A 27,843-nucleotide genomic window follows, 5' to 3' on the forward strand; every position below is an offset into this window, starting at 1 on the left:
CTTATTTTTATTTATTTATTGTTTTGGGTGGGAGAGCATGGATAGCGCAGTGGGTAGAGCGCTTGCTTCCCTTTATGTTGCCCAGGTTTGATTCCTGGACCCAACGTCATATGTAACTTAAGTTTTGTTGATGCTTCCGGTCCTTGCTCCTATTGTTTTACTCCAGGTTCTCCAGTTTTCTTCCTATCACAACAAAAACCATGTGGCAGGTGGAATGGGAAAGGGTAAAAAGAACGGGACTCTGACGGAGGACCCGTCGAGCGTTTCGGTCAGAAAAGAATCCCCTAACGTTGTTTAACAAAAAGTACGTTTCTCATACGATTCAAGTTTACATTATTGCTTTTGTAAGTTATTGCTTTTGCAAGCTAGTGCGGGATCATTTGGGACAATACCTGATCCAACACTAAAAAACATAGGCACGCTAAGCGTGCAGGAGTTATTTTTTCAATTTATGGGGTGGCTTGGGGTGAAACTGGGTGATTGTCCTGTTGGGATGGTTTATGCCATGGGTTGAGCTGTTTGTGTATGGCGGCCCACGAAGTCACTTTTTGCACAAAATTTGCTTGCAAACAAAATAACTTTTACGTGCATTTTGATACATCAGAACTGTTTTATTCAATATGTAAATTTTCATCATTTAATTGAAAAACAAAAACTAATTCAATTATCAAAATGTCACAAAATGGCACGTTCTTATTCTGTTTAAGCAATTATTTTGTTGCTAGCTTTGTTGCAACCGTTACGTGTTACTTTTGTTTGTTACGGAATACTTTTGGCTTTTTGCCAAACACTGAAACATGATATTGTTGTTTTTTTCACTTTTGTAACATGAGACCTCTGTTTTTTAAAAACGAACGTAACACGATACCCTTGTTTTTCTCGAAAAAGCCACGATTCCATATAGACATTGAACGAAAAGTACTATAATAAACGAAGTAATAAACGCATCAAATCAAAAACTACTTTCTTCGGGAAAGTTCTTTAAAGCACAGTACACCTGGAGTATTTGTTTTCTGTCAGAACTGTTCGACAAAGATTTTCGTTCATTCACAACCTAAATTCTATTCAACAAACAAGAACTAATTGAGTTATCGAATTGTCACGGAATGGCACGCTCGTATTCTGTTTTTGCTCTCGATCGTAGTTGCTTTTAACAGCAAAGTTAATACTTGTACCGGTTCATTAAATGATTGAACGAGATGTTTTACAGTTGATTTCAGTTTACTTTGGCCGCCCGCTTTGCGAAGTTTGTTGGGAATTTGGAAACTTTGTTATGAAGTTGCCAATTACGTTGCGAGTTTGCGAATCAAATTGCGAACTTCGAAAAGTTCCCAACTTCGGCCCGACTGAACTTTCGAAGTTTTGGTTGTTGAGGAGAAACAAGACATGTTGCTCGAAAGTCATGGCGATTTCTGAACTCGAAGATTTTAGAGCTTGTCAAGGAAAGTTGAAGTAGCTTGAAGTGCAAGACAACGTTTCGCATCAGCGATCACGCAAGTGATTTGGCGATAAATAAATCTTATGCAGGTAGAAATTTGGTCAAATTTTAACTTTTTTGTATGAAAACACATATTTAACGATTTCTGTGAGGCATAATCTTCACTGTCTTCAATTTCAAGTCTTCTGCGTTTGTAAACCGGATGAAACTGGATGGTTTATTATTATTTTACTAATTTGTTCGAGACAACGTGTTTACGGCTCGCTGAACATAAAAGTTTTTTATTTTTATGTTTCCAACATAAAATTTTTATTGTTTCCAACAGTTTAGCGTAGAAAGCCCTTTTTGATAACATAATTATAGAAGGTTTTATTAATTTCGGGCCGAAGTTGGGAACTTTGTATCGAAGCTCACAATTTGATTCAAAAACTCGCAACCTATTTGGCAACTTCATAACAAACTTTCCAATTTCCCAACGAACTTCACAAAGCGGACGGCAAAAGTAATGATCACATTATTCTTCAAATCTGCTTTGTGCAAATGGAAAGCTAGCCTCTCCAAACGTACGCTCGAATAAGACGAATAACAAGTTAGTGTTGGGCCTTTTGCTCACGGCATGTGCGTTGTAAGCAGGCGGGCGTTACGAAAAACGTTTTTAATCCAGGGTTAAATCACAACTCACCGATTCCGCCTCCTTCTAATCTAAAAACTTAGAACGAAATTGCTGATTACGTCAGATTGCTTCCCCTTATAAACTGCAATTTTATTGGTTCTGATAGTACCTGAAATCTGATTGGTGTGACAAACACACATACTTCACTGACCCACCGACTGATTACAAGGACACGACGACTAAAGAGCTATTTTTGAAAAAATAACTCAAAAATGGAACAGCATTGGAGCAAGCTGATTTGTCGAATTTCGTTATTGGCCCTGTCGTGAAACACCAAAAGACTGTTTCTGGAATCCTTACATTCTTTCTTAGACAGAAACACTGTAAATGAAAGGGCACCCTTCCCAAGGGTTTACGCATCGCTGGTTGCTCCCCGGGGGGGGGGGGGGGGAGAGCAACGAACAATAACGTCGACCTAGCTTATTAGAATTCTGCGAACCTTGCAAAAACCAGCATTCTTTGAAGAAGACCGCAGAAGGCGGTCGAAAATTTAGAGACTCTTTTATATTTTTTTGATCTGTTTCAAACGTTTTTTATATTTTAAGCTATGACCACAGATCGCCCCAGCAGTTTTATTGAGATGTTGCTGTTTTGTTGTTTACTTTCAGATTTTGATTGCTTGGCGCGAAGAGGAACAGTGGTATCGTTCGGCGCCGCCTCAGGTCCTGCAGATCCGCTGGACGTTCATACTCTGGGCAAAGGATCCTTTTACGTGACCTATGCTGCCTTCTTCCACTTTGTGGAGGACCCGGCGGAATACAGTCAGAGAGCTAACGAGCTGTTCACTTGGTTGGCTGAAGGAAAACTCAAATTTCACGGAGGAATTACAGTGGTCCCTCTGGCTGACGTGAAAAAGGCCCATGATATGTTGGAAGGAAGGAAGACCACTGGGAAAGTTCTTCTCCAGCCTTAAGGAGATTTTAAAAAGATAGCCGAGTGTATTCCATGTGCTTCTGTCAAGCCAGTAACCGATAGACTGTTGCACACACTTGGTGTACATGTATTTATGTTTTAGGGATAAAGGGCACATCGGACTATTTGACGGTAGCATTGTTAAGTATCTTATAAACGGATCCTTTAAAATTCTAGTAATAAGTCCTGGACTTCTATTCGATCAAAAACCTTTTTGTTTAAAAACCTTTTTGTTTTTTTGTTCTGTGGGAAGACGCACTTATTAACTAAGGTAATTTTTCATTTCAAAAATGATTGAGTTTATTTTTAAAAAACGGAAAAAAGTTAGGTACACAAAAGCAACTTCACCAGTCTTTAAATGAGTATCACAAGTCTCGGAGCATACTGTAAAGACATGTGTAAAGACATAAAAATTATAAAAAAAAAAACGCTCTACAATAGGTACGTCATAGTCCACAAAATGGGCTGATATTCGAACTTGTTATCGGAACATTTTTTGCGTCTGAGATTTGGGGACCTTTTTCGGGAGGCCTTATTTTCAGGGGAGGGAGAGTGGCTTATTATTGGAATTTTAAGATTTTACCTTTTTTCGTCGTGTTATGTGTAGTTACAGATCACTATTTTAACATAACGAGGCAGTGAGTCAAATAAACCGTTCTTTCAACAATATTTCGTTTGCGTATACATTTGTGTATAGCTCCGAGGCAGACGACGTTCGAATAGTATCCCATGGTGCAATTCTCCGCGCACTTCACGCAATATCGAAGTTATGGCGGATTCCACCGTAAAATAACGCCGCTTTCTCTACGGCACATTTCGTATTTTTTTGCAGTCAATAGCAAGAAAATTGTATTATTTTGTTGCTTGTCATACTTTCATTGATTTGCAATTGTCCTATGACCGTGGTTTGTTAAAAAACGTCCTTTACTTTGATTATTTTGATTAGCTTTCCTTCACAAAGTGTTCACTGACCCGCGACGAGGTCATAAATATTCACGATTCTTCGGATTATAAGCAGGTTTCTACTAAATATGGGTCTCACGCTAGCATAATAAAGGCCGTGTTATTCTACTTGCAAAGAAGTACCCAGAAGTACCCGCATCTTAATGACTTTTTCAGCGATCAAAGATGACTGAAATTTCGATCGAAAACCAGCGCCGCGTGCTGCGAAGCGTGTGTGATGTCTGTTTCAGGCAACAATCGCTGGGCTCTATCGTGAGCTTTGACATCATTGCCATTTATATTTACATTCAAAATGACTAATTTCGAAAGTAATTTTATAACTGTACTCTTCAAATAAGTGAAATGCTTACAACTGGTGAAAAATAACCGTAATAATAAGCTCAAATATGTATTCACAGATTATGTAAACAACGCCGAACGAGCCCGCCGACTGCGAAGCGGACAGACTAGAGATCGATAGAGATGTAAGAAGAAATGTAAGAAAACCGATTCGGATCAGCACAGGACTTCTTTATTAACACTCCAGCAACAAATAGCTCATCTATAGCCGAATTTTTTACTGTCACAGGAACGAGAGCTCTTCGACGTTCGTCCAAATGTTCGATAACACTAACATGTATTTCTCTGTATACTAGCGAAACACAGGTAAATCCCTTCAATGTGACACTGAAATTCTCCTTTGAAACGCAGTGAACGTAGAATAAGTCGTTTTCCTCGAAAGCAGCAGCTTTTGAATCAAAACTTGTCCGGAAACACACCATGGCGAACGCTTCTTCTCGCTTCGCGAGAGCTGAACAATACTGATTAGGTCACGTACGCGGTGATAATATAAGATGAATCGAAATGCATCATGGGATACTATTCGAACGTCGTCTGGCTCCGAGGCTTCCGATCCCTAATTTATATCGTATGTATTAGGCATTGATAGATTCCGCACGTAAATTGGTGTATTCTGCCTGCCGGTATAAATCGCGCTTTCTGTCCCAAATTCTGCTCGGGCAACGAAATTCTTCTCGAATTTTGGCAGTACGGCTGCTGAATTAAATATTCATTGTGTATAGCAAAATTGAGTGAAAGCAATTAAGTAGTCTCACTTTGTACGGCACCAGTCCATATGTTGAGATCATTTGTTTTTACAAATAGACAAGACAGTAACACTGCTATACAACGACGTAGTGTTGTATAGACTAAAGTGTTACAAAGAAAATAGGAGTGAGCCGAGATCTCGGTAACTGGGCCAACCCGGTCAACCGGGATCATATGAAGAGGCCCTAAGATCTTTACTTCCTTGCACCAAGCCTTGGGGCCTCTTCATATGATCCCGGTTGACCGGGCTGGCCCAGTTACCGAGATCTCGGCTCACTCCTATTTTCTTTGTAAAATTTTGGATGTGTTCATAATTATGAGAAGGTGGGCCAGCCCGGTTACCGATATCTCGGTTTCTGCAACCGAGATCTTGGCAATCGGGAAGAATATTTTCCCATATGAACACTCCAGCCCGGTCGCCGGGACGCAACTTTTTTGAGAAAATAGCTTCCCTTTCGTAACTGGGTGGTCAAAATGGCTTAATTTTGCCTTGTATCTATTTCCACTTCAAAAATATGCGAATTGGCTTTACTAATAAAGTTACAAGGGTCAATAAAGCTACGATAGTCGCGAAAGATGCAACTTTATGTGTCGCCAATTTGGCTTCGTTTCTTGAATTTTATCCCCGTCAACCGGGCTAAAATTTTCCATATGAACAGACGTCAAAATCCGTCCTGGTAACTGAGACAGCCCGTAAACCGGGCTCATGTGACGAAAAAAATACTTGCAGCAGTCTTCAAAGAGTTCAAACTTTGCTGTTAAAAAAATGGTGTCAGACATTAATTACAAGATGTTCAAATGTGAGTACAATACATGCATACTGGGCATATACTGAAGTGTATGCATAGTTATACACCATCAAGGTACTGCTACACGTTTTCAAATATGGGTCCACATGAGATTCCTGAGTGTATATTATAACACGTTTAAGGAATTTTGCATGCTGGGGTCATTTGGTCAGTGTGAGTTCACTATTAATACTGTAACTTCATTACACACCTACATCATGTGCATACTTTATTACATTAGAGTGCAAGCAGGCAACATCATGAGTTCTAACACTTGCAATATTCTTGAACATTTTATAATAAAGAAAATTGTAAATGTGTTCCTCGTACATTGCTGCATTGTCCAAGCACTTTCTTTGTAAGTTTTTTAGAGCACTCGAAAGGTGGAAGAAGCACTTGGCTGTGTTTCACAGTTCTCTATGGTAAGTCTCTTGTGTTCTCAGTTAATTTCCCCTTACTTTCATTTTTTTCTTCATCTTCGCCTTCACTTGTAATGTTCTTGTTTACCTGCAACAATAATAATAATAATAATAATAATAATAATAACAATAATAATAATAAACAGAAGATAACCTTGCTGGGTACAGCGCATATTTTGAGGAGGGTGTTGTCAAGCTAAAAACTGACTACCCTTTAGTGCCCCAGGACCATGGTTTGGTCCTGGCGCTAAGGACTTTAAGCAAACATTACGTAAGGAACATAACAATAATAATAATAACATTTATAGTGCGCAAATTTCATATATAAAATGTTCAAATGCGCATTACAAGATTAAAAACGGAATAAGAAAGCTAAAAACTAAAATTACAATTAAGAGTAAACTTACAATGAATTTAAAAAGCTAAAAAAGAAACATATTAAACTAAATATGAAATTGTATAATTATTCGCATTACAACATGCTGTACTCACAAAATGAGCATGCTCTAAGTGCCACATTCCTGCTGCCAACATCATGGATGCCATGTCTTCATCAACATTGTTTGTAACAGTTTTCTCATCATCGTCCATCAAGTTGGACCATTTAAATCTAAAGGAAGTAAATGCACCATTTATAAAATTAAACTCAACCTTAAAATGGCATGCACTCAAGTACTGGATTCTTTAGTAAAATGATTGGTTTTTGAGGTTACCTAGTTTCAAGTACAGAGGACTCATGTTTTTTCTAACCCCCAAGGGAAAGGAGGTTCACAAATGAGAAAACAGGCTTGATGACTGTACAATGTTGTGGAATAAAAATTAATGTTTAATTGTACTAACCTGAGTCTGGAGAAGCTTCTTACCTACAGTACGAAGGACACAACTTAAATTATTTAATATGAAAAAAAATTAACAATGGATCAAGCAAGCACAAAAATGGCTGACACTGGCAATTCAAAATAATGAAAAAATCGATTGGGGAATGACAGGTGCACAGATTATAAGCTTACCTCAGTTTAGTTCAACTTAGGTAATTAATTTTCTCGTCATTTTGAATTGGCTGTCAGCCATTTAAATTTAATTTTAATTTAACCTGGACAAATCAATGTCTACAATATGCACCAAGGCTTCAGTATTTAACAAAAGACGATTATCGTAACCAAAAGCAACAAAATAACATGCCTTCTGGAGAATGCTTTTCAAAGTATGTGGAGTTCATGACAACATATTCCTTCAGTGTGTTGACTACCGTCTCACTACAGCCATCAACTTGCTTCAAAGCCTCTTCAATTCCTTGACGTCTGTGAGGAAAATTCTGTTATTAATGCACCTACAAACTCCCGTGCTAATCACTCTCAGTTCACTACATTATATATTTTATAAAATTTCCTCACTTTCTAGTGCAATCATGGACAATTGGACCCAAGCTTTCCGGTATTTTATCGAGCGCCATTCCAAATTTGACACGGTCAGTAAGCTTTTTTCCACACGCAGGGTGTGCCATGCTTGCAGATCAAGCAAGAGAAATAAAGAAGAACTAGTAAAATGGAAAATAATCAACGCATCGTACAAAGCATTGTGAACAATAAAGAAAATAGCTGCCTTGCAAACTGGACGGAGACGCAAGAGTCACAGCATCGCGTGACTGAGATGACACCTGCAGTGCTTTTGCTGCAGTAAATGTCACGCAATGTTTACAGGGCGGCAAGAGGACAAAGGTGGTCAAGTTGGTGGATTTGGATTGGGTGCGGTGGGTCAATAGTGCGGCGGCCATTACTAATCCATGTCGATTTGTATCAGACGCGTTCTTTTCTCTCCTGTAAAACAAGTAAAACGGTTCCGCTTGACCTTATTTGCAAACATGTCAATGAAGGCAGTGAAAATACACGATTACGGTGATTCTAGCAAGCTTAGTTATGAAGATGCTCCTATTCCTGAACCAGGGCCCAACGAGGTATGAATATTGAAAACCCATTGTTCGGATTCCCGTTTAGTGGAAATACCACAATAACTAAGCAAGTGCTAGCTAGTCGAACGGGCTTTTTGTATCCTTTTGAGCGTTATAAAGGAAAATTTAATCTACGAATGGCCGATCGAGTTACATTTCTTTACCAGCGAATAGGTTTCTCGTAATAAAATCCGCCATCTTGAATTCAAAATGGCGCAATCGTAACGCAAAATACTGTGGAAATATTAGGGATTTCGATGTCAAATAACGTTCATAAAAATGAATTTGTAGGTTATTTATGAATCGTAGACTTTATAAGATATAAGGTAAATGATTTCACTGCTGAAAATTTAGATTTGAGGGATGTACAGTGTACTTACCCTGGGTTATATTTGTCTGGTAAGGCAACGGCCCGGGGACAACGGCGCCGTTTTGCAGACAAATGTATGGAAAACTAAAAACGCAATTACTGGTTTCCCATGTAGGCCACACGCCCCAGATTTCACGAGTAAAACCATTTACCTAATATTTTAAGTTTTTGATTCATAAATAATGCAGAAATTCAATTTTGTGAAAGTTATTCGACATCAAAATCACTGAAATTCCCATACAAACTCAAAATGGCTGATATTAGGGGATACTGCAAAAAGATCCTGCAGATCCAAAGAAGAGAAAAATTTCATGCACAGCAAGCCAAAGGTGAAAAAAAAAACTTGAACAAACTCGAGATGGAAAAAAATTTGAGCTCAGAAAAATTGCCCAGCGCCCCCCTCCACCCAAAAATAAAATGGCCCATCCCTTAAAAGGACCATTAAATGTTTGCTTTTTATACAGAATTGTATTCTTTAAAGTGAATATTGTATGTCATTTTAAAACAGGTCCTGGTAAAAAATCAATTTGCTGGCTTAAACTTCATCGATATAAACATCAGAGGAGGATCTATGAAACTAGTTCAACCTGGAGGAATTCTGGGATTTGAAGGAGCTGGAACAGTGGAAAAACTGGGTTCTGGTGTCCAGGGCCTATCAAAAGGCGACAGAGTGGCTTTTGGCTTTCCAGGCACAAGTAAGTTATAATCCCATACCCAATGCTAGCTTATGATTTACAAGCATACACAAGGCAAACTGGAAGGAGAATCTCGCCATTTATCAGATACGGTCAGATCAGATGTTCTTTAATTTTGACAGGAACTCTGCAATATTGCAGCACAATGTTTTAATATTGATTGACAGTTTGATTGAAGCAACTTCCATCTTTTAATTCAATTTGCTTGAGTAAGATGCCAACTCTGGCATATAAAACAAGATTATACCACCCATGTTGTGAAGAAACAGTAAATAATAGCCCCTTAGTTGACTGTTTATCAACAGAATGTGAGAAATTAGCAACAGGATTAGTTCAAATTCCCTAACTGGGAATCACATGTCAAAATTTAAAACATAAGCCGTAACTTGCAGAGTAAATTTCAAATTTTCAGCTCCAAATTTAGCGATATGAACTAAGCTTGTCACTAATTATATATCAAACACATAAAAATTTTTCCAAGACACAGTCACGTTAAAGTTCTCGGACATCATGTCCAAACATATTGCAAAATTGGCCGGACATTTTGGCATACAGTATTTGATCGGACAATGTCCAATGACCGACAGTAATTTCCAGCACTGGGTGGAATTAGTATGTTTCATACGAGAAAAGTGACATCCAAAGCTGGTACCTTTTTCTTTGATCATGACTTTTCCTATAACTAGATCCGCCCCTGATTTTTACTTCAAGTTGCCTTACAAAATAAATGATATCTGCAGTACACCAATAACACAATTATTTTTCTAGATGCTTATGCTCAGTACAGTGCAGTAGCTGCTGATCGTGCTGTCAAAGTGCCTGACCAACTCACCATGGAGCAAGCAGCCAGCACCTTGTGGCAGGGGTTCACTGCACATTCCTTTGCAACTTCTGCCTTCCCTATCAAAGCTGGAGACAAAATTTTGGTTCACGCAGCGGCAGGTGGAGTGGGAAACCTGATCGTTCAGATTGCAAAGAATAGAGGTACACAATGCCAGTATTAAATATTTTACTCCTGGCTTTTTGCCTTAAAGGGACTATATTACGGGATTTCGCAGATTTTTGGTCTATAATGTTCTGAAATTATTGGTAGGCAACTTAACCCTAAATAAACATTATCTTTGAACATCTAAAGGAATATATAACCCTAATCTGCAGACATGCGGAAACAACTTGAAAACGTTTGCCCATTTTTTTTCAAATTGCAATCGGTTTCCATCCGAGCCATCTTCAGCCAAAAATGATCATTAACAGTTTCAGTGCTTTAATATACGGTACATGTAGCATTTTTTGATAAAAATGGACAACTATTTTTAGATTTCCAGCCACACAAATATAAATTTTGGCAGTTCAAAATTTTGGTAAAATCTGTAAATTATGACACATGTACAGTCCCTTTAAGGTTGCTGTTAATACCCGTAGTTTAGTCAGAATTAGACATCTCGTCTTTGGTGTTCTATGATATCACAGCTATACCAACAATAAGTAAGGAAACTCTTTGCCAGATTTACAAATGAACAAATGAAGGCCATTGTGACGTCAAAATCTGTTGCCATGACAATGTCGTATGAGGTCATAGATACCCTATTTTGGACCGCTTGATGCTAATAACTCAAAAACTACTTGGTGGAACCTCTTGTTTTTGATATATTTTTAATCTAACCAACAAAAGGAACTTTTTTGCAGTTTTTTTTTTTAAATCTGTAGGCAGGATTTGGAGCTACCTTTTTTCATAAATTAAGGTGGCTCTGAACCCTACTTACAGAATTTTATTAAAAAAATTGTTGGATTTTTTGTTTTGTCCATTATACATTACAACAATATATATTCATTGACTAGCTTTTAAGTTTGTAGCCTCAAATGGTCAAAAATAAGATATCTTTTTTACCTTCTTTGGACGTTGCTATGGCAACATATTTTGACGCCACAGTGACTTCAATTTGTTTATTAGAAAAACTTTTACAAAGTTGTAGTATAAGTTTAACCTAAACGTTATTGGTGTAGCTAAAGATGTCGAAGGAGGCATGCTATACTGGGCGTTTTTTGCTGGCTTTTTGAGTTAGTAAGTGAGATAATATATAATAATAATATATATATATATATTTTTTTTTTTTTTTCATGTACTGGTAGTGACAATACAAGATGTCCTGTGACTCGGAATTCCAGGTGGGGCATCACCCTTTGTTAAATAAGAAAAAGGTATAAGTTTACATTGTTTTTGTCACAAAACCTTTTACTTTTTAACTTGTTTTATGCAAGCCTCAAAAAAAAAAAAAAACATTTTTTATGCAAGCCTCAGCTAGGTTAAACGTTTCACACAAAAATAAAATAGCCATTTCATGATTCACAAGGCCTTTCACAGATCACGAAATACAACTTTACTGCCCTCAATTACGTTTCACAGGAAAACCATATCCATTTCACGATTCACTAGGGAAAAAGGCCTTTTACAGAACACAAAGAAAGCCCTTACCACCTTCTCTTAATGCGAGGGTGGTAGGGGATTTCTTTGTGATCTGTGAGTCATTTGCCTGGAAGTTATATACAAAATAATAGTACAAGCACAGGTGCTTGGTCTTGGGGCTGCCGGTGGTCGTAAATAGACAGCATCAGCCTGCTAGAACCTACAAGTTTAAATGAAGGTCTACATGCAGGGTTTGTCTTAGCTGGCATGCAAAACAAAAATGTCTGTTCGTTCAAATAACCTGGTATTGGCTATATAGAGCCACTCTAACAATTAGCAGACCTGAAACACTAGTACTCAGGGTCTTGTTACCTGTAAAATACAGTACAGTACTGTTGAGATCGCTTTCCTGCGATCAGGCGTTGTTTTTGTAATAATATAATAATAAGGGAAGCCACGAGCCATGCGGCCCACACTGCCGGAGCTTATCCCGGTTTTCGTAGCATCAAGCGGCTAGGAATATTTCTACTTCCCCTCTGAATGCGATGGTAGTCCATCGCATGCCCCCCCCCCCCCCCTCCCCCCAGGGGAGAGAGGCACTATGGGAGTAAAGTGTCTGAAAATGCAAGTTACAGCAGTGTGTGTCCGGGGCTCGAACTCGGACCTCTCGATCCGGAGTCGAAACTGTTCCCGACGTTTCGGCAATGCTGCCTTCTTCAGGGGGACAAAACTATTTCGCCGTTAAAAAGTTCGTTGTATAACTCTTATGCCCCCCCCTCCGCTACTCTTCTATTTTACTTGTTGACAAGCGAAATAGTCGAAAAAATGACAATCTATCTTACCTACAATCTCTCTTACCACCAAATGTTTCACACCTTACAGGAGCGTTTGTGATTGGAACAACTAGCACAGAGGCCAAAGCAGCAAAAGCAAAGGAAGCTGGGGCGGATGAGGTCATCCTTTATTCTCAGAAAGATTTTGTTGAAGAAGTTAACAGGATCACAGACGGGAAAGGAGTGAATGCTATTTATGATGGTGTCGGAAAAACAACATTCCATAAAAGTAAGCAAATACTCATTTGCCTCTGAAGCAGGCGGAGAAGGGCACAGTGAATGATATGCTCTCTCTGTCCTTTCTCTACCTCCCCCTGCAACCAATACCCCTAGTACGCATGCTTTCAGTTTATTACCTCTCGACTGGATTATTGTAATGGCTTAATGTATGGACTGCCAAGTCTGTATGGCCCAGGGGGGTACTCCGGCTTGTAAATGATGGGGATGATCGAATGAAGGCAAAACTCAGGACCCAAAAAAATCCCTAAGTCTTCCGACATTACCCAAAAAAAATCCCTGGACCAAAAATAACCCCCCCCCCCCCCCCCAAAAAAAAAAAAAAAAAAAAATCCCTTGTCAAATTACCCCTAAATTGCCAGGAGGGGCAATGTAACGCTCGAGTTTGATTATTCATCATACCATAAATACGCCAAAGCCGCGCCGAGGCACTTTAGTTCGTTTTTAATACCCAAAAAAAATCCCCTATTTGAATCAAGTCACCCAAAAAAATAATTGCCAAATTTTCCAACCCAAAAAAATCCCGGAATCAAAAATTTCAAACCCAAAAAAATCCTTCGATCATCCCCGTCATTTACAAGCCGGAGTACCCCCCCCCCCCCCTGGGATGTATGGACTGCCAAATCTTCAAATTTCCAAACTGCAACGTGTTCAAAATGCCGCTGCAAGACTAATTATGGACATACCTCTAGCCCTCTACGAGCTTCATTGGCTTCCTATTGCTCATCGTATTAAGTTTAAGATTTTAATTCTTACCTTTAAATCAATTTATGGACTTGCGCCATCTTATCTTAGTGATTTGGTGAAAGTTAAGCAAACGAGCTCATACTCGCTACGCTCAAATAGTAGCCTATTATTAGGAGTTCCACGGGAGACAATGCGCCCAACACTTGGCGACAGGTCCTTCACTTCATCTGCACCGTTTTTATGGAACAGCTTGCCGGCGGACCTGCGTATTATTACGACACTTGGTGTTTTTAAAAGTAAACTTAAGACTTTTTTATTTAGATCAGCATTTTAATGTATCTTTTTAAATTTTTGCTGTATTTTACCTTTAGGTTTTATTTATATGTATACTTTTTTTGTTTTTAATAAAATTCCTGTAAAGCGCTTTTGATCAGTACATGTAAAAAGCGCTCTATAAATTATTAAATTATTATTATTATTATTATTATTATTATTATTATTATTATTATTATTATTATTATTATTATTATTATTATTATTATTATTATTATTATTATTATTATTATTATTATTATTATTACGCAGCATTTTTTTTAATTAATTTATTTTTTTGGGGTGGGGGAGCATGGATAGCGCAGTGCGTAGAGCGCTTGCTTCCCTTTATGTTGCCCAGGTTTGATTCCTGGACCCTGCAGCGTCATATGTGAATTAAGGCCTGGCCAAACGGAGATGCAAGTGGACGCAAGTTGAAAACTTGCGTTTACTTGCCTCTGCGTTTGGCCAGGACTTGCGTGCACTTGCGTTGACTTGCGTTCACTTTTGTCGAGATCAAATTTGCACGCAAGTGAACGCAAGTTTTTCACCGTTTGGCCACCCAACGCAAGTCAACGCAAGTTTTGCTGCTTGCTTCAAATACTGAATTGTAGCGCGCGCACTAGCATTTAAATGGCTTTTTTGACAACTTGCGTGCACTTGCGAGTCCGTTTGGCCACCCAACGCAAGTTTGTACGCAAGTTCAACTTTCGACTACTTGCGTGCACTTGCGTTGACTTGCGTTCACTTTTGTCGAGATCAAATTTGCACGCAAGTGAACGCAAGTTTTTCACCGTTTGGCCACCCAACGCAAGTCAACGCAAGTTTTGCTGCTTGCTTCAAATACTGAATTGTAGCGCGCGCACTGGCTTTTTTGACAACTTGCGTGCACTTGCGAGTCCGTTTGGCCACCCAACGCAAGTTTGTACGCAAGTTCAACTTTCGACTACTTGCGTGCACTTGCGTTGACTTGCGTTCACTTTTGTCGAGATCAAATTTGCACGCAAGTGAACGCAAGTTTTTCACCGTTTGGCCACCCAACGCAAGTCAACGCAAGTTTTGCTGCTTGCTTCAAATACTGAATTGTAGCGCGCGCACTGGCTTTTTTGACAACTTGCGTGCACTTGCGAGTCCGTTTGGCCACCCAACGCAAGTTTGTACGCAAGTTCAACTTTCGACTACTTGCGTCCACTTGCGTTGCCGTTTGGCCAGGGCTTTAAGTTTTGTTGATGGTTCCGGTCCTTGCTCCTATGTTTTTCTCAAGGTACTCCAGTTTTCCTCCTATCACAAAAACCATTTGGCAGGTGGAATAGGCCATTTCCGAGTTACCCTTTTTCTCTGTTTCAAAACGAGTCTACGTGCGAAACCATTCAAATGAAAATGAGTTTCACCTACAAATCCACTTTCATGCAAATCAAACTCATTTTCGCACGTAGACTCGTTTTCAAACAGAGGCAACGGGTAACTCGGAAATGGCCTATTGGAAAGGATAAAAAGACCGAGATTCTGACGGAATCCGTCGGGCGTTTCGGTCAGAAAAGAATCCCCTAACGTTGTTTAACAAAAAGTACGGAAGGGTTTCTCATACGAGTCAAGTTTTTTTTATTGCTTTTGTAAGCTATTGCTTTTGCAAGCTAGTGCGGGATCATTTGGGACAATACCGATCAAACACTAAAAAAAATTGGACCGACACTGGAGCAAGATGATTTGTCGAATTTCGTTATTGGCCCTGTCGTGAAATAAATAAGTCGCTGAGATGTTGCTGTTTTGTTGTTTACTTTCAGATTTTGATTGCTTGGCGCGAAGAGGAACAGTGGTATCGTTCGGCGCCGCCTCAGGTCCTGCTGAACCGATGGCCGTTCATACTCTGGGCAAAGGATCCTTTTACGTGACCTTTGCTGCCTTCTTCCACTTTGTGGAGGACCCGGCGGAATATAGTCAGAGAGCTAACGAGCTGTTCACTTGGTTGGCTGAAGGAAAACTCAAATTTCACGGAGGAATTACAGTGGTCTCTCTGGCTGACGTGAAAAAAGCCCATGATATGCTGGAAGGAAGGAAGACCACTGGAAAAGTTCTTCTCCAGCCTTAATGACCGGGTGAAGTGAATATGACTCTGTCAAACCAGTAGCAGATACACTGTTGTATACACTTAATGTATGTTTTAGAGATAAAGGGCACGTTGGGCCTGTTTTACTGTAGTATTGTAAAATATATTATAAACGGATCCCTTAAAATTCTAGTAATAAGCCGTGGACAAACCTTTTTCAGTGTTTTCGGTGGCGCTTAAGTTAGTAAGCGCTTATTAACGAAAGGAATTTTGCATTTCAAAAATGTTCGGTTTATATCTTGGAAGGGAAGGGTTAGGTACATTCAAAAATACCGTATGTAAAACGCTCTAAACATCACGATATCACCCACAAAACAAGTCCAACAATCATCGAATGAGTATCACAAGTCTGGGAACCTACTGTAAAGACATAAAAATAACAAAACGCTCTACAATCTGAGGTACCTTATAGTCCATAAAATCGGCTGATATTCGAACTTATTATCGGAAGAATGTTTGCGTCTGAGATTTGACGAGCTTATTTTCGGGAGGCCTTATTTTCAGGAGAGGGGAAGGGGCTTATTATTGGAGTTTTAAGGTTTTACCTTTTTCTGTGTCATGTGTAGTTAAAGATCACTATTTTAACAGAACGAAGCAGTGAGTCAAAACCAATAAACCAAATAAACCGTTCTTCGAACAGTATTTGTTTGCGTATACATTTGTTCATAGTTTCTAGGCTTTCAATCCCTGCTTTGCATCGTATGTATTAGGCTTGGATAGATTCTGCTCGTAGATTGGTGTGCTCTGCCTGTTGGTACAAATCGCGTTTTCTGCCGAAAATTCTGCTTGGGGCAGGAAATTCTTCTTGAATTCTGGCAGTACAGCTGATCGATTATATATATTGTGTATAAAAAATGTTTTGCAAAATTGAAGAGTCCATATATGAAAACCATATTTTTATTAATAATTTACAAAAAAACGTACGACAAAATATACAAGACAGAATTACAGTAACAATGCTTTATAACGTAGTTTTGGTGTCCGAGTTTTTTCCGAATTCTACTGGAAAATGCTTAGTTCTGCCGGTAAAATACCGCTACCAAAAGTATTGAGTTATTCACAAAATTCTGCCTGCAGAAGGTGGAAGAAGAGGATGCAAGAATTCGTGCATAGGAGTGATGTCAATTTTAAAAGTGAGATTGTTAGAAGGAAACTTTTTTTTCATTGGTAAATTTACATTTGCGTGTGAGTAAATATGAGTTACAGTGCAGCTGGAGTTTTAAATTGATTTTCCAATTGAATTAAGGTGGCCCGAACCTATTTATTTACGTGATGGTTGCATTTTTGAATCGCGCTTTTTGGCAGGAAATATTTCACCGATTTCTTCGAATTTTTGCGTCCTGAATGAAAAATGTTCGAATTTACGGAAAATGGCATTCGATTTTCACTCGGAATAAAAACTTTTGAGATTTGAACATATTTTCAAAATCTGGTTTTTACCATAAATTTAAAACCCGACGACAGATTTCTTCTAAACTTTAGCAAATAAGCCTCAGAGCTCTCAAGTTTTGTGTCAGGAAGTTTCATGACAATCCTGACCATGCAATTCGCTGCACAAAATACTGGTAAAATTTTATCTAAAAATGCTACGCTAGTGCATTCATGTCAACTGACGCACAAATAGCGGAACAGTGAAGCCAAACTATCGGTCATCTGCAAGGATGATGATCCCCAAAACCTTATCAAAAAGAAAGTGAGTAATCAGAAACCTACAGCAAATACAGACAGCGCAACAAGAAGCACAATTTTATGACGCGTGCAAGGTAAAATTAAATATTTTATATTCGTCTCACCTATCACGTATTCGTTCATTTATTCGAAAAAATCTTAGCATAGCAAAAATGAACATTTAAGAAAACCCCTTACCAGTTTTCGCCACAGTAGATTCCCATTTTGAGGAGAAATAAAACCGCCAAGTTGAGTACTTCCCACCATCCGCTTTTTGATTGTAATGAAAACCCTGTGCCTGATAATATATTCCAGATAGCTGACTTTGTTTTCGCATTCCTTTTCCTTACGGCCAGTTTGCCACTTGGGGATAACAAGTCTCGGGAAACATTAAAACATCATTTTAATAAGAAAACCATTTTCATATTTGAACACTCGCTATGCCCAAGTGGCAAACTGCCCGTGAGGAATTCGAAAACAAAGTCAGCTATCATGAATATGTTTTTGAGCACAAAGCTTCTTGATGAGTCGAAAAGCGGATAGTTAGAAGTACTGAGCTTGGCAGCTTTATTTCTCCCCAGAATAGGAGCCCACTGTGATGAAAACTGGTAAGGGTTTTTCGTAGATGTTCATTTTTGCCATGCTAAGATTTTTTTCGAAAATAAAGGAACGAATACTAGATAGGGGAGCTGAATATAAATTATCTGATTTTACCTTGCAAGCGTCATAAAATTGTACTTCTTGTAGCAATGCTTGTGTTTGCTGTAGGTTTCTGATTCCTCACTTCCTTTTTGATAAGGTTTTGGGGATCATTATCCTTGCAAATGACAGGTAGTTTGGCTTCGCTGTTCCGCTATTTGTGCGTCAGTTGACATGAATGCGTTAGCGAAGCATTTTCAGAAAAAATTTGACCAGCATTTTGTGCAGCGAGTTGCATGATCAGGATTGTCATGAAACTTCCTGATACAAAACTTGAGAGCTCTGAGGCTTATTTGCTAAAGTGTAGAAGAAATCTGTCGTCGGGTTTTAAATTTATGGACATTTTTGGTAAAAACCAGATTTTGAAAATATGTTCAAACCTCAAAAGTTTTTATTCCGACTGAAAATCGAATGCTATTTTCCGTAAATTCGAACATTTTTCATTCAGGACGCAAAAATTCGAAGAAATCGGTGAAATATTTCCTGCCAAAAAGCGCGATTCAAAAATGCAACCATCACGTAAATAAATAGGTTCGGGCCACCTTAATTTAGAGTCACAATTGGAGCTACTGTCTCGTGCGCCTTTGGCTGATAAGTGAGGTCTGTCCGCTCATTAGGAAACGTTAGATTAGTCTCTATTCTATTCTTCTTTCACACGAGGGCCAGGGAACGGGTAATACGTCGTTGTGTGTCGGCCATTTGACGACGTCATAAAATTTGCGCCAAATCTAATGACCTGGAAGGGAGCGCCCGGGTTCTAGGTTAATTAATAGTGCGCCCCTGTGTTGTGGTAATAGTCACATAAAGTTGTAAAGTGCATGACTGCGAACCCACTCCTCTAGTTCATGTTTTGGAAGCTCAAGATTAAAGATCACGAGATCGCTTAGGTATGCGTGGGCTGTCTCTTCAGTGCGTGACGGGGTCAAGCCCTTCCCAATGTCATAAACCGAACGCCCTGAATTCCTCAAATCCAGAATTGCATTTTCAGCGACAGTTTCTTCAAATATCTGGTTTCCGTTTTGGAACATTTTTACTTTATTATTGATCCCGCGTTTCCAAGTCATCGCCACATGAGTCCATTTACCTGTTTCGATCACACTGCTGCAAAATAAAGAATACCTTAAATGATACCAAATAAGAACCCTTTTGGAACACTGAATAAGTTACAGTTACACTCAATGCTGACGTTTCATGCATCAACATGTATCATTAGGTGACAGGAGCAGCCCTGCTATCAAACGCCTCGTGAATTCTCACTTTTCAGCTCTTCCTATCATTGCAGAGCACTACAGAAGTGAGTGTACAAGATTTCAGTGAGTCTAGTCAGAGTACAATGTCTGTTGCAACAATAGCAGTGGGACCAAATTTGGTCCTGCGACTTGTCCCATGAATTCAAACTGGTTTAAATTAAAGGGGAAAGTCCCTGGGACTTGTCCTTTACAATTAAGGTCAATAAAGGAACGACGAGGGGACAAATGCATGGGATGAGTTTCCTTGTGTATAAACTCAGTTCAAGGGACTGTAGTAGTGACTACTCGCAGGGACTTGTTCCTTCTCGTGTACCGATCTTACAAAGGGACTACTGTTGTCAATTTCAGCACGGCATGGTTAATAGGTGAAAATAGAATCTTAATGACTGCATGTGGACGTACCTTGAGCTTGTGCAAGATTTAAAAATATCGTCGCCTTCCACGGCTCTTATTGCACGGGCGCATAGACGACCTTTTTCATTAATGTAAAATTTAATTGAGCGATCTTTGTTCCAGTCAGCGTAAATTATTGATTGAATGGCAGGCAGAAACACCAGCTTGATCCACGCGGCAATGGTCAGGTCTGTGCTGTGGATCGGAATAGCTGGCGTCTCGGCATATGTCAATGGATCGCCGTCCAGATAAAGTACTGTTATTCCATCCTGCTCATCAAATTTTGCAGTCCCATTTAACCTGTAAGAAAGATCAAACCCGTTTGTCGTTTTCTTTTAATTGCAAACCTGCATTTACATCTGTTTATATTAAAGTTTGACAGGCAGTAAAATAAAAGGTGTAAAGGTAAACCGAAAAAACTGACTATATATTGGACTTATACAAAAAACAAAACGTACTCACAAAAGCAGCGAATACTTATTTAAAATTCATGTCTTACTTGAGAAGTCTGTCCGTACCATCGAGTCTCCAGTGGAAAGGAAATCCTGCAGATATAGACAAAAGACAGTTTCAGCGCTTTGAAGTCTGTGCTGGCGCGGGCCAAACTGGCCGATTAAAGCTTATTTTGGGTTTTGTACAATGAAGCGACTATAGGAGTTATAGATCTCCACTCTTGGCCAACACTAGACAGCACAACAAACTTAGTCAGCACTTTAATTCTTGAGTGTTCGGTGCAAAGCTCACTGAAGGCATTGAACATTTATTATTATGACCACAGCTCATATACGCAAAAAAAAATATGGTCAGAAACATTACACATGAAATCTCAGTGAAATATAAGGAACGAATTGTTGCTGATTTGACCGCGTCAACACTTCTATCTTTTCTTTCTTAGCATATAATTTATCACTTTTAGGAAAGATAGTTTTATACCAAGACATGTGTCCCCATCCTGGATTTCATCCGGAGAACAAGAGCACGTGAAACTACCAATCGTGTTCACACACGCATCAGCTGAGTTACAGTTGTGTTCGTTTGTTGAGCATTCATCTTTGTCTGTTGGAAAATATGTGAAAAACATACATGTTTCTTATAAGGGAACCGCTTTTTTCGACGTTTTTGCTTGTTTACAAGCAAAAATTGTAGAATAGGGGTTAGTAGACAAAATTTAGATCCACATATTTGTAAACTCTCAAGGGACTTTTTTAATTTCTCAAGGGACTGTTTTAATTTCTCAAGGGATTACTTTCCGCTGTGGGTGATCACTTGCGATTTCGTGGAAAAACGTGACTTGTCACATTTACAAACGTTATATAACAATTTTAAAAGTGACATGTCAGCTTTCTTATCTCAACGCACGTGTGTCTGAAAGGCGATCTATAAAAAGCGTCGCACAAACAATGGATTGCGTAACTAAAACACGAATAAATAATCACTAGCACTTACATCGCGTTGAGAGCAATGTTGCATGAATCGGCTTTACAACATGCGATAGTATCTACGCAGTTCGAGTGGAATTTCAGTCAAAGACAGCAAAATTCTTTCGTATTTCATCTTCAAATATAATTCGAAAGCATTCACTGTATATGTGACTTTTGTTTAATCCTGGGTCTTGATATCCGACCCTCGCCGAGCCTAGACAAAACGCAGCTTGAGTGTAACGATTTGTTTACGCAATGTTTTCTCCGACAGTAGTCGGAAATATCCGTATTTTTTTTTTCGTGCTTTTTCATGGAGCAATCGTAACGATACGGCCTTGAACACATTGAACGGCGGTCTACCTATAACAATTCAAATATAGCCGGCGTCGCAAAAACAAAGCGTCGAACGCATATTTTGCTGTTTCATTTGCTAATTTCGCTGCCGTAATCGACTGCCTCGAAAGGTCCTTGCAGTTTTAAAGTATAGAATTGTCAGATCTCGCTGAAATTTGCACTGTTTATTTGTGTAATGTTAAGGAATATGTGTATAAATACCCGGCGCGAACGAGCCATTTTTGACAAAATTATATGGCTGCATTTCCTCCGCGAAGATAGGAAATTGTTAAATTAAACTACAAAGAAACTGTAATGATAAGTTCGAAGAACAATGCACAGGATAAACCTTCGACTCATACTTCATGCAAAAACGTCGATATCTCGAAGAGACTTTGATTTATGCCGAAGTCAATATAAAAAAGATCTATCATGCTCAGATAAGAAAATGTATCACGTAAATAGATAGTGATCAGTTCAGTGTGAAAATGGAGGTCTAATAAAATGGTGGTCTTCATAAGTGGCCTAGGTATAGCCCTGTAGTTGTTTAACGAAGAGTTTTCCGTTGTATTATAGCACGCACACATTAAATATTTCTTATGGATATTTGGAAAGAAATTTTCAGATGGAGCACATGGGGATATTTTGTATGAAACTAACATGCATAACGGATCGGAACTACATTAATGACAATGGCTAATATAATCCATCCATTGATTTATTTAACAATTAGACTACGAGCCCAAGTTTTCTATGAGTAAATAGTCAACGAGGCGCAGCCGAGTTGACTATCGCTCATAGAAAACGAGGGCGAGTAGTCTAATTGTTTTAGTAGAAACTCTAAAGGATTGCAGTCCAAAACCTACAATATTGTGCACTTTGAAGACAAAAAACAAGAAAATTTACCGCTTAAAGAGCTACGCGAGCGCGCGACTGTTTTCTATCGGCGAATAGAAATCAGTGGGAGAACCAATCAGATTCGCGGATTTCCATTAGAACACAGCTGAGTTTCTACTAAATGTGATTATATGTGTTCTCTAATTTCCGTACCTTGACAAGTTTTGCCATTTCCCCGGTATCCGTCTTTGCAACTGCAAATGAATGAGCCTGCGGTGTTTGTACAGACAGCTTCAGCAGCACAGCCATGCGTATTAATCGCACATTCATCTATATCTGAAATAACAGTGGAAACACTTATCAGTATAGAAGGCATTTTAGCTTTTGGGAACTACAAACTTAATGCTTCAGATAGCTTTATTTTCCCTTGAGTACAAACAACTCGCAGGTGTGTATTACGAACGGTCCATTGTAGCCATTGTATGTTATGTCCAAAAATTGTCTAGACAATTGAAACTCTGTAGGAAAAATTACCTTTGTAAAGCTTTACCACATCAGTAGGCTTTACCTAACCGATTAAACCAAGCTTTACTAGCAGATTATTAGCTTACAGGGGATGCAATAACTTATAGAACCAAACAACGACAATCTCCCAAAATGGAATGCTAATCCCATCGCAGGATTACTCCCAGCATTAAATTCGTCGGTACCCATTTATACACCTGGGTTGAGAGAGGCACTACGAGAGTATAAAAGTGCCTTGCCCAAAGACAAAACGCAGTGACCCTCAAGTAAATTAAGGCCTGGTTCTCAGACCTTTTTCATATTTTCTGACAACTTTTAGAAATCACATTTCGGTGCGCGGTAATGTAAATAAAAAATTCTCAAATGATTTAAGATAATCAAACAAGGATATTTTTAGTAAAAGATTTTGGTCACGTGATTGACCACGCCCTACAGTTCGAGAAAACCATTGTTAACGATTCCCACCACTTGTCGCACTAAAAGATAAAGTTTTATTGCATGAAAACAATTACCCTAAGAAGGGTTTAGGGAATCTGCTCGGAATGAAACAAAATATTTAGCTGGACAAAAGTTATTTCCTATCTTTGACTAGTGCCAGTCCCTCTCAAATATTTAATAAATCTACTAACAAGACATTAAACAGTTTTCTCTCATACCGACCGGCGTTTGAAAGTAAGTACTAGTAGCCATTACTCTGATATAGCGTTGGCTCTTCCTTTAATCTATAAATAGTGGGAATTTCTTGTTGTGAAATTGTCACGCAATCATGCGTAGTTAGTCACGTGATTGAAATATGATATGCATTACACACAAAAAATGGATGGTTTTTGGTCGTGATTAACTTTAAATTTCAATTTTACAGATAGCTCTTATTGCTTTTAGTATAGACCACCCCCTCTCAAATATGACGAGAACCAGGCCTTAATCTACTTGAGCCCCGAGCAGTGCTCGATCCGGAGTCCAGCGCACTCCGGAGTCCAACGTATTTATAATTGAAAGAAAAAAAAAAAAAACTGCTACGATGCCACAAGAAGTTTAAAAAAGTCTAAAAAACTTTTCTTCATTTGCCAAAGACAACAGAAAGTATTTTAAACACATCACCTTCAGTGCATGTATTTCCCGTGAATCCAGGATCAGGACACAAACAGGAATATGTTGCTGTGTTATCAGCTGACAAACATGATTGCTTCTCCGGACAAGGAACACCACAGAGATTCTGTCAAAAGATAATAAATTCATAACACAATGTCCTGTCAGTTCCTGTTTAAACCCCAGCTATTGTTAAACTACTGACTTACGCAATGTCAAAGTATGATTAAAAACAGTTTTCCGAATCAATACCAAATTGTACATTTTCTATGGTATTTCCTGATATGAGAAGTTAATATGTTTAGAACCTTCCAGTACCTGATAAATAGCCTTACCACTGATGAGCGGTGAATAAAACCAGGTCTTGACACAAGATATTTTGGGTGCAAAACATGGTGAGAGCTGCTTAGTTCACAAACTCGTTTTCTTTCCTCTCCCACCTGAGGTGGTCCAAGGTTGTAGGATTTACAGGTGTCTTCCAGAAAACACTTCCACTGACACAGTTCTTCGTCCTGTACGGAAACGTTTCTGATGATGCTTTTGTTGAAGGCTTTGTCCTTGAAAACGCCCACGAAATTCAATTCTCGACAAAGCTCTGGACAAGAGAAAGGAAGGCACAAACAACCGCTAAGAGTTTTTACTGTATCAAGCATCCTTAGTCTTTGTACAAATTTATAAATGCAATAGGAGGTCTAAAAATAGGTAGCATATTTTAGACCCCCACAACACTCAGACAACATTAGCGTGTTCTAAGAGAAATAGTGGAAATGTAAACGAAGTTGTCGTTTCAGAAAAATGTTTTTAGCCGCTTCATTTTGATCAATACGAAGAAAGCTCAGAATACGTGCCCGTCGACTTTCGAGCACGTCATTGCAAAATCTCTCTTCATGATTGGTGATTTTAAAATTGTATAAGCTTTACATATTATAAGAAGGAACTTGCCTTTGTCTAAAAAAGACGCTAAATATGTTACAGTACTTGTTTGGTATTCTATGTCAAACTATTTCCCCAAAAATATGTTTTTTTCCAAGGATTTGCATTTCGCAGGTGCACTCAAAGATGGTTTTCTGTAAAATATTTCTTCGGAGAAGCGTAGGATAACTCGAAATTTCTGATAACTCGGGAACAGCTAATCATTTCTAGATGGCTATCCATTAATCTAAGATTTTAGGAGTTTTGCTACTCCTACTTGCTTAAAAGACTAGTTTACAGAGTTTAGCACTAGATTCGATAACAGATTTTATTCCCTATAGGTTTCGTAAATCCGCTTGAGATCCCTAAAATTTTCGGCTACCAAAGGGATCATTGGACAACCTCATGTTCTCGTGAACCTTCAAATAAGACGTGAGCTCTTCGTGAAATGGACAAGAAAGCCCTGATAAATTCGAGAGGACTTCAGTTTATAGCGAAGCTTAAAATTAATCTACAGAGCTTTCAAAAGAACTCTAGCCCAAAGCATTTGGGAGAAAACACTGGTTACGTTAGAGTATTGCACTGATTACGTAACAAACGGTGACTACCAAAAAGTTTTACAAATGTCTAAAAACTGCCTAAAGGTGTTGCATTAAACAGTTTATTACCATAATGAATTAAGAATGACTAAACAGCTCTCTTCAAAAATTAATTTAATATGATAAAGCTCAAAATGAAATCTGTGTCAACGTTAATTTTTTTACAGCAGTAAATTACTGACCTTGAGTCATAACAGTGATGCAGCGAAGCCAAATTCCCCAAAAGAAAAACAAAGCAATTGCTAGAACCGAAGAAAAACAGCTTCTCATGCTTGCAAGAGTAGTTTTGACGGTGAAATCACCCAGTCTTCTCTACAAGCACATTATTTCACATTTCTACTCAAAGGCAGTAGGAAAGAACACTCTTTTGAGCTCAGCTCCTTAGTGTCTAAGGTACTCTTATAACTTTGGGAAAAACAACTTCTGTTTTTCAATGTTCGTAATCAATTTTTTATTAGTGCCGAGGTGATCGATCTTAAATTGATAGGTCTACATGACAAACATCTAGATCTAAATGACTAGAAAACAAGGATATTCGCATCTAAAATTGATAGGTCTACATGACATCTAATCACGTCTACATCCGTAAAATCGTTGAGGACCAGCTGTGAAGCTCTAAAGTAACCGAAAACAAGAACTTTTTTGTTGAATTTCGGTACAAAAGTTTTTTTTGTGAATTAGATCTCACTGTGACCTAGAATAAACTGATTTATTAAACATAATTTTTAAGCATGTTTGAAAGCATTCTGAACAAAGCACAGTATGACTCGTTATGCAGTCGAGTGCAAAATATTAAAAACTGTATTTATCAACCACAGGAGTTTGTAAAAGTTGGGCTGGCGCTGCTGTATAATTTACATTTCGATTGACACATATTGATAAATCTATTTATTACAGTTTTCTTTTTTTAAGCGAAGACATCATCTCTTAATGTCATCGGGAGAGTGGACTGGAGCTGTTGTCTGATCTGTTGCGCGCGATCGACCGATCATTAGAAGCGAATAGGACTGGAAACTATTAAGCTACAGGAATAAATGTTACGTGAACAGCAATCAAGCTTAACTCAACAAGAATTTGCCGTGCTGAACACAAAGCAAAATGCTCCCGGACAGTTGGAAGGAGCTTAATCAAAGTATAGACGAAAGAGACCAAATATATTTGATGAGTTTTATTAGATTGAGTAAACAGTAATTTCATTACAAGACTGTGTTTGACTCTGCTCTATCGTATATCATATATCAGACGTGACGCAACAAGAAAACGCAACTTTTGTTGCACGATCATTCAACACAGAAGTTGTCAGCTACTTTTATTACCGTATTTCTTTTAAACAAATTTCCTTAAAATTATTAAAGATCCCCTTGTGAAGCGTCATTCCTCCTGCATGCATTGCGTGTCGTTCTTTTTTTTTTTTGCTGTTCGGTGCAAGAACTCCTGGTTTATTTTAAGTTTATTCAGTAAACTAATGGCAATAAAACAGCTTCTTAAGTGAAGTTAAATGAAACTGTCTTATGTGACGAAAAAACAGTGCGGAATTGAGAAACATTTGCTTATTTACACAGAGTTGGAACAGAGAAGGCTATTTTTCCTCGTTTTATCGACGGTCAGATACAATTGTAAGTCAGTGATCGAGAAAGAGGTTTTAGCTAGTAAATAATGTTCTTACATATGCCACAAATTTTGTTTAAGTTACGATTTACTTGCAACAGGATCATGATTGGTTGTCATCCAAAGTATGAGTAGTTCATCTTGAGTTAATCTCCGGGTGAGGGCAGAAGACAATATTTGTTGACTGACGCCTCGGCAACTTGGGCGGAAGTCATTTTTAGACTACTCGCGTTAGTAACTAGTTTAAACAGACATAATTTGACTCCACTCTGTCCTATTACCCTTTATTCAAGCTGGAAATTGGATAATTGGCTCTACAGTAATTTGAGGTGCTGAAAAAACCCATGAACTTTTATCTGAGCGTTAGCCCTAAGAAAGTAAATGGGTGGCCACATAAGGTAAAGATAAATCCTTTTGACTTCAGTGGGATTCGAACCTACGACCAGCACTAGTACTGCGTGGCTCACATTGCCGAGTCGCAGTTGTTCTCGTTACTTCAAGGCTTCTAAACTTCCAATTGTGAAGACATTATATTTTTCCCTAAAACTGGTCACGTTCGCTACACACTGTGTATAAAGGTGGATTTCCACTGACGCGTAAATTTTTACGTGCGTGAAAAAATTAGAGAAAATGTATG

At 38.6% G+C, this 27,843-nt stretch overlaps 4 protein-coding genes and 2 long non-coding RNA genes across 7 annotated transcripts in view; 3 read left to right on the top strand and 3 right to left on the bottom strand.

The window, feature by feature from the left end:
• The window catches only part of LOC144630423 (quinone oxidoreductase 1-like), a 17,692-nt gene extending 14,000 nt beyond the window's left edge, over positions 1-3,692 (top strand). Inside the window, exon 5 of the mRNA XM_078488797.1 lies at positions 2,720-3,692. Within this exon, the coding sequence (XP_078344923.1) occupies positions 2,720-3,024 (305 nt within the window). The 3' untranslated portion in view covers positions 3,025-3,692. The remainder of the gene's footprint in view (positions 1-2,719) is intronic.
• LOC144631045 (uncharacterized) overlaps positions 1-27,843 on the top strand; it is a 195,927-nt gene that overhangs the window by 115,914 nt on the left and 52,170 nt on the right. The window lies entirely within an intron of this gene.
• Positions 22-15,384, bottom strand: LOC144630440 (uncharacterized). Its single transcript, XR_013566530.1, has 2 exons — positions 15,318-15,384; positions 22-284 (listed from the first exon to the last, which is right to left on the bottom strand). It is a non-coding gene; the product is annotated as an uncharacterized LOC144630440 (long non-coding RNA).
• Positions 6,077-7,874, bottom strand: LOC144630430 (uncharacterized). Of its 2 annotated transcripts, XR_013566522.1 has the most exons (5): positions 7,674-7,873; positions 7,462-7,580; positions 7,120-7,142; positions 6,772-6,889; positions 6,077-6,367 (listed from the first exon to the last, which is right to left on the bottom strand). It is a non-coding gene; the product is annotated as an uncharacterized LOC144630430 (long non-coding RNA). The 2 variants fall into 2 exon arrangements; XR_013566524.1 differs by lacking the exon at positions 6,077-6,367 and having other exon boundaries at positions 6,770-6,889; positions 7,674-7,874.
• On the top strand, positions 8,001-16,514 carry LOC144630414 (quinone oxidoreductase-like). The gene is made up of 5 exons (XM_078488786.1): positions 8,001-8,233; positions 9,106-9,292; positions 10,061-10,276; positions 12,579-12,758; positions 15,550-16,514. Exons 1-5 carry the CDS (start codon positions 8,063-8,065, stop codon positions 15,852-15,854), a joined length of 1,059 nt encoding a protein of 352 aa, XP_078344912.1. The 5' UTR covers positions 8,001-8,062; the 3' UTR covers positions 15,855-16,514.
• On the bottom strand, positions 18,354-25,961 carry LOC144631054 (uncharacterized). The gene is made up of 8 exons (XM_078489429.1): positions 25,781-25,961; positions 24,423-24,682; positions 24,100-24,214; positions 22,687-22,809; positions 20,816-20,938; positions 20,382-20,427; positions 19,892-20,182; positions 18,354-19,340 (listed from the first exon to the last, which is right to left on the bottom strand). The coding sequence occupies exons 1-8, from the start codon at positions 25,866-25,868 to the stop codon at positions 19,037-19,039; spliced, it is 1,350 nt and encodes a 449-aa protein (XP_078345555.1). The 5' UTR covers positions 25,869-25,961; the 3' UTR covers positions 18,354-19,036.

This window comes from Oculina patagonica, chromosome 1, assembly GCF_052425735.1.
Source record: "Oculina patagonica isolate OP01 chromosome 1, crgOcupat, whole genome shotgun sequence".
Taxonomy (NCBI): Eukaryota; Metazoa; Cnidaria; class Anthozoa; order Scleractinia; family Oculinidae; genus Oculina; species Oculina patagonica.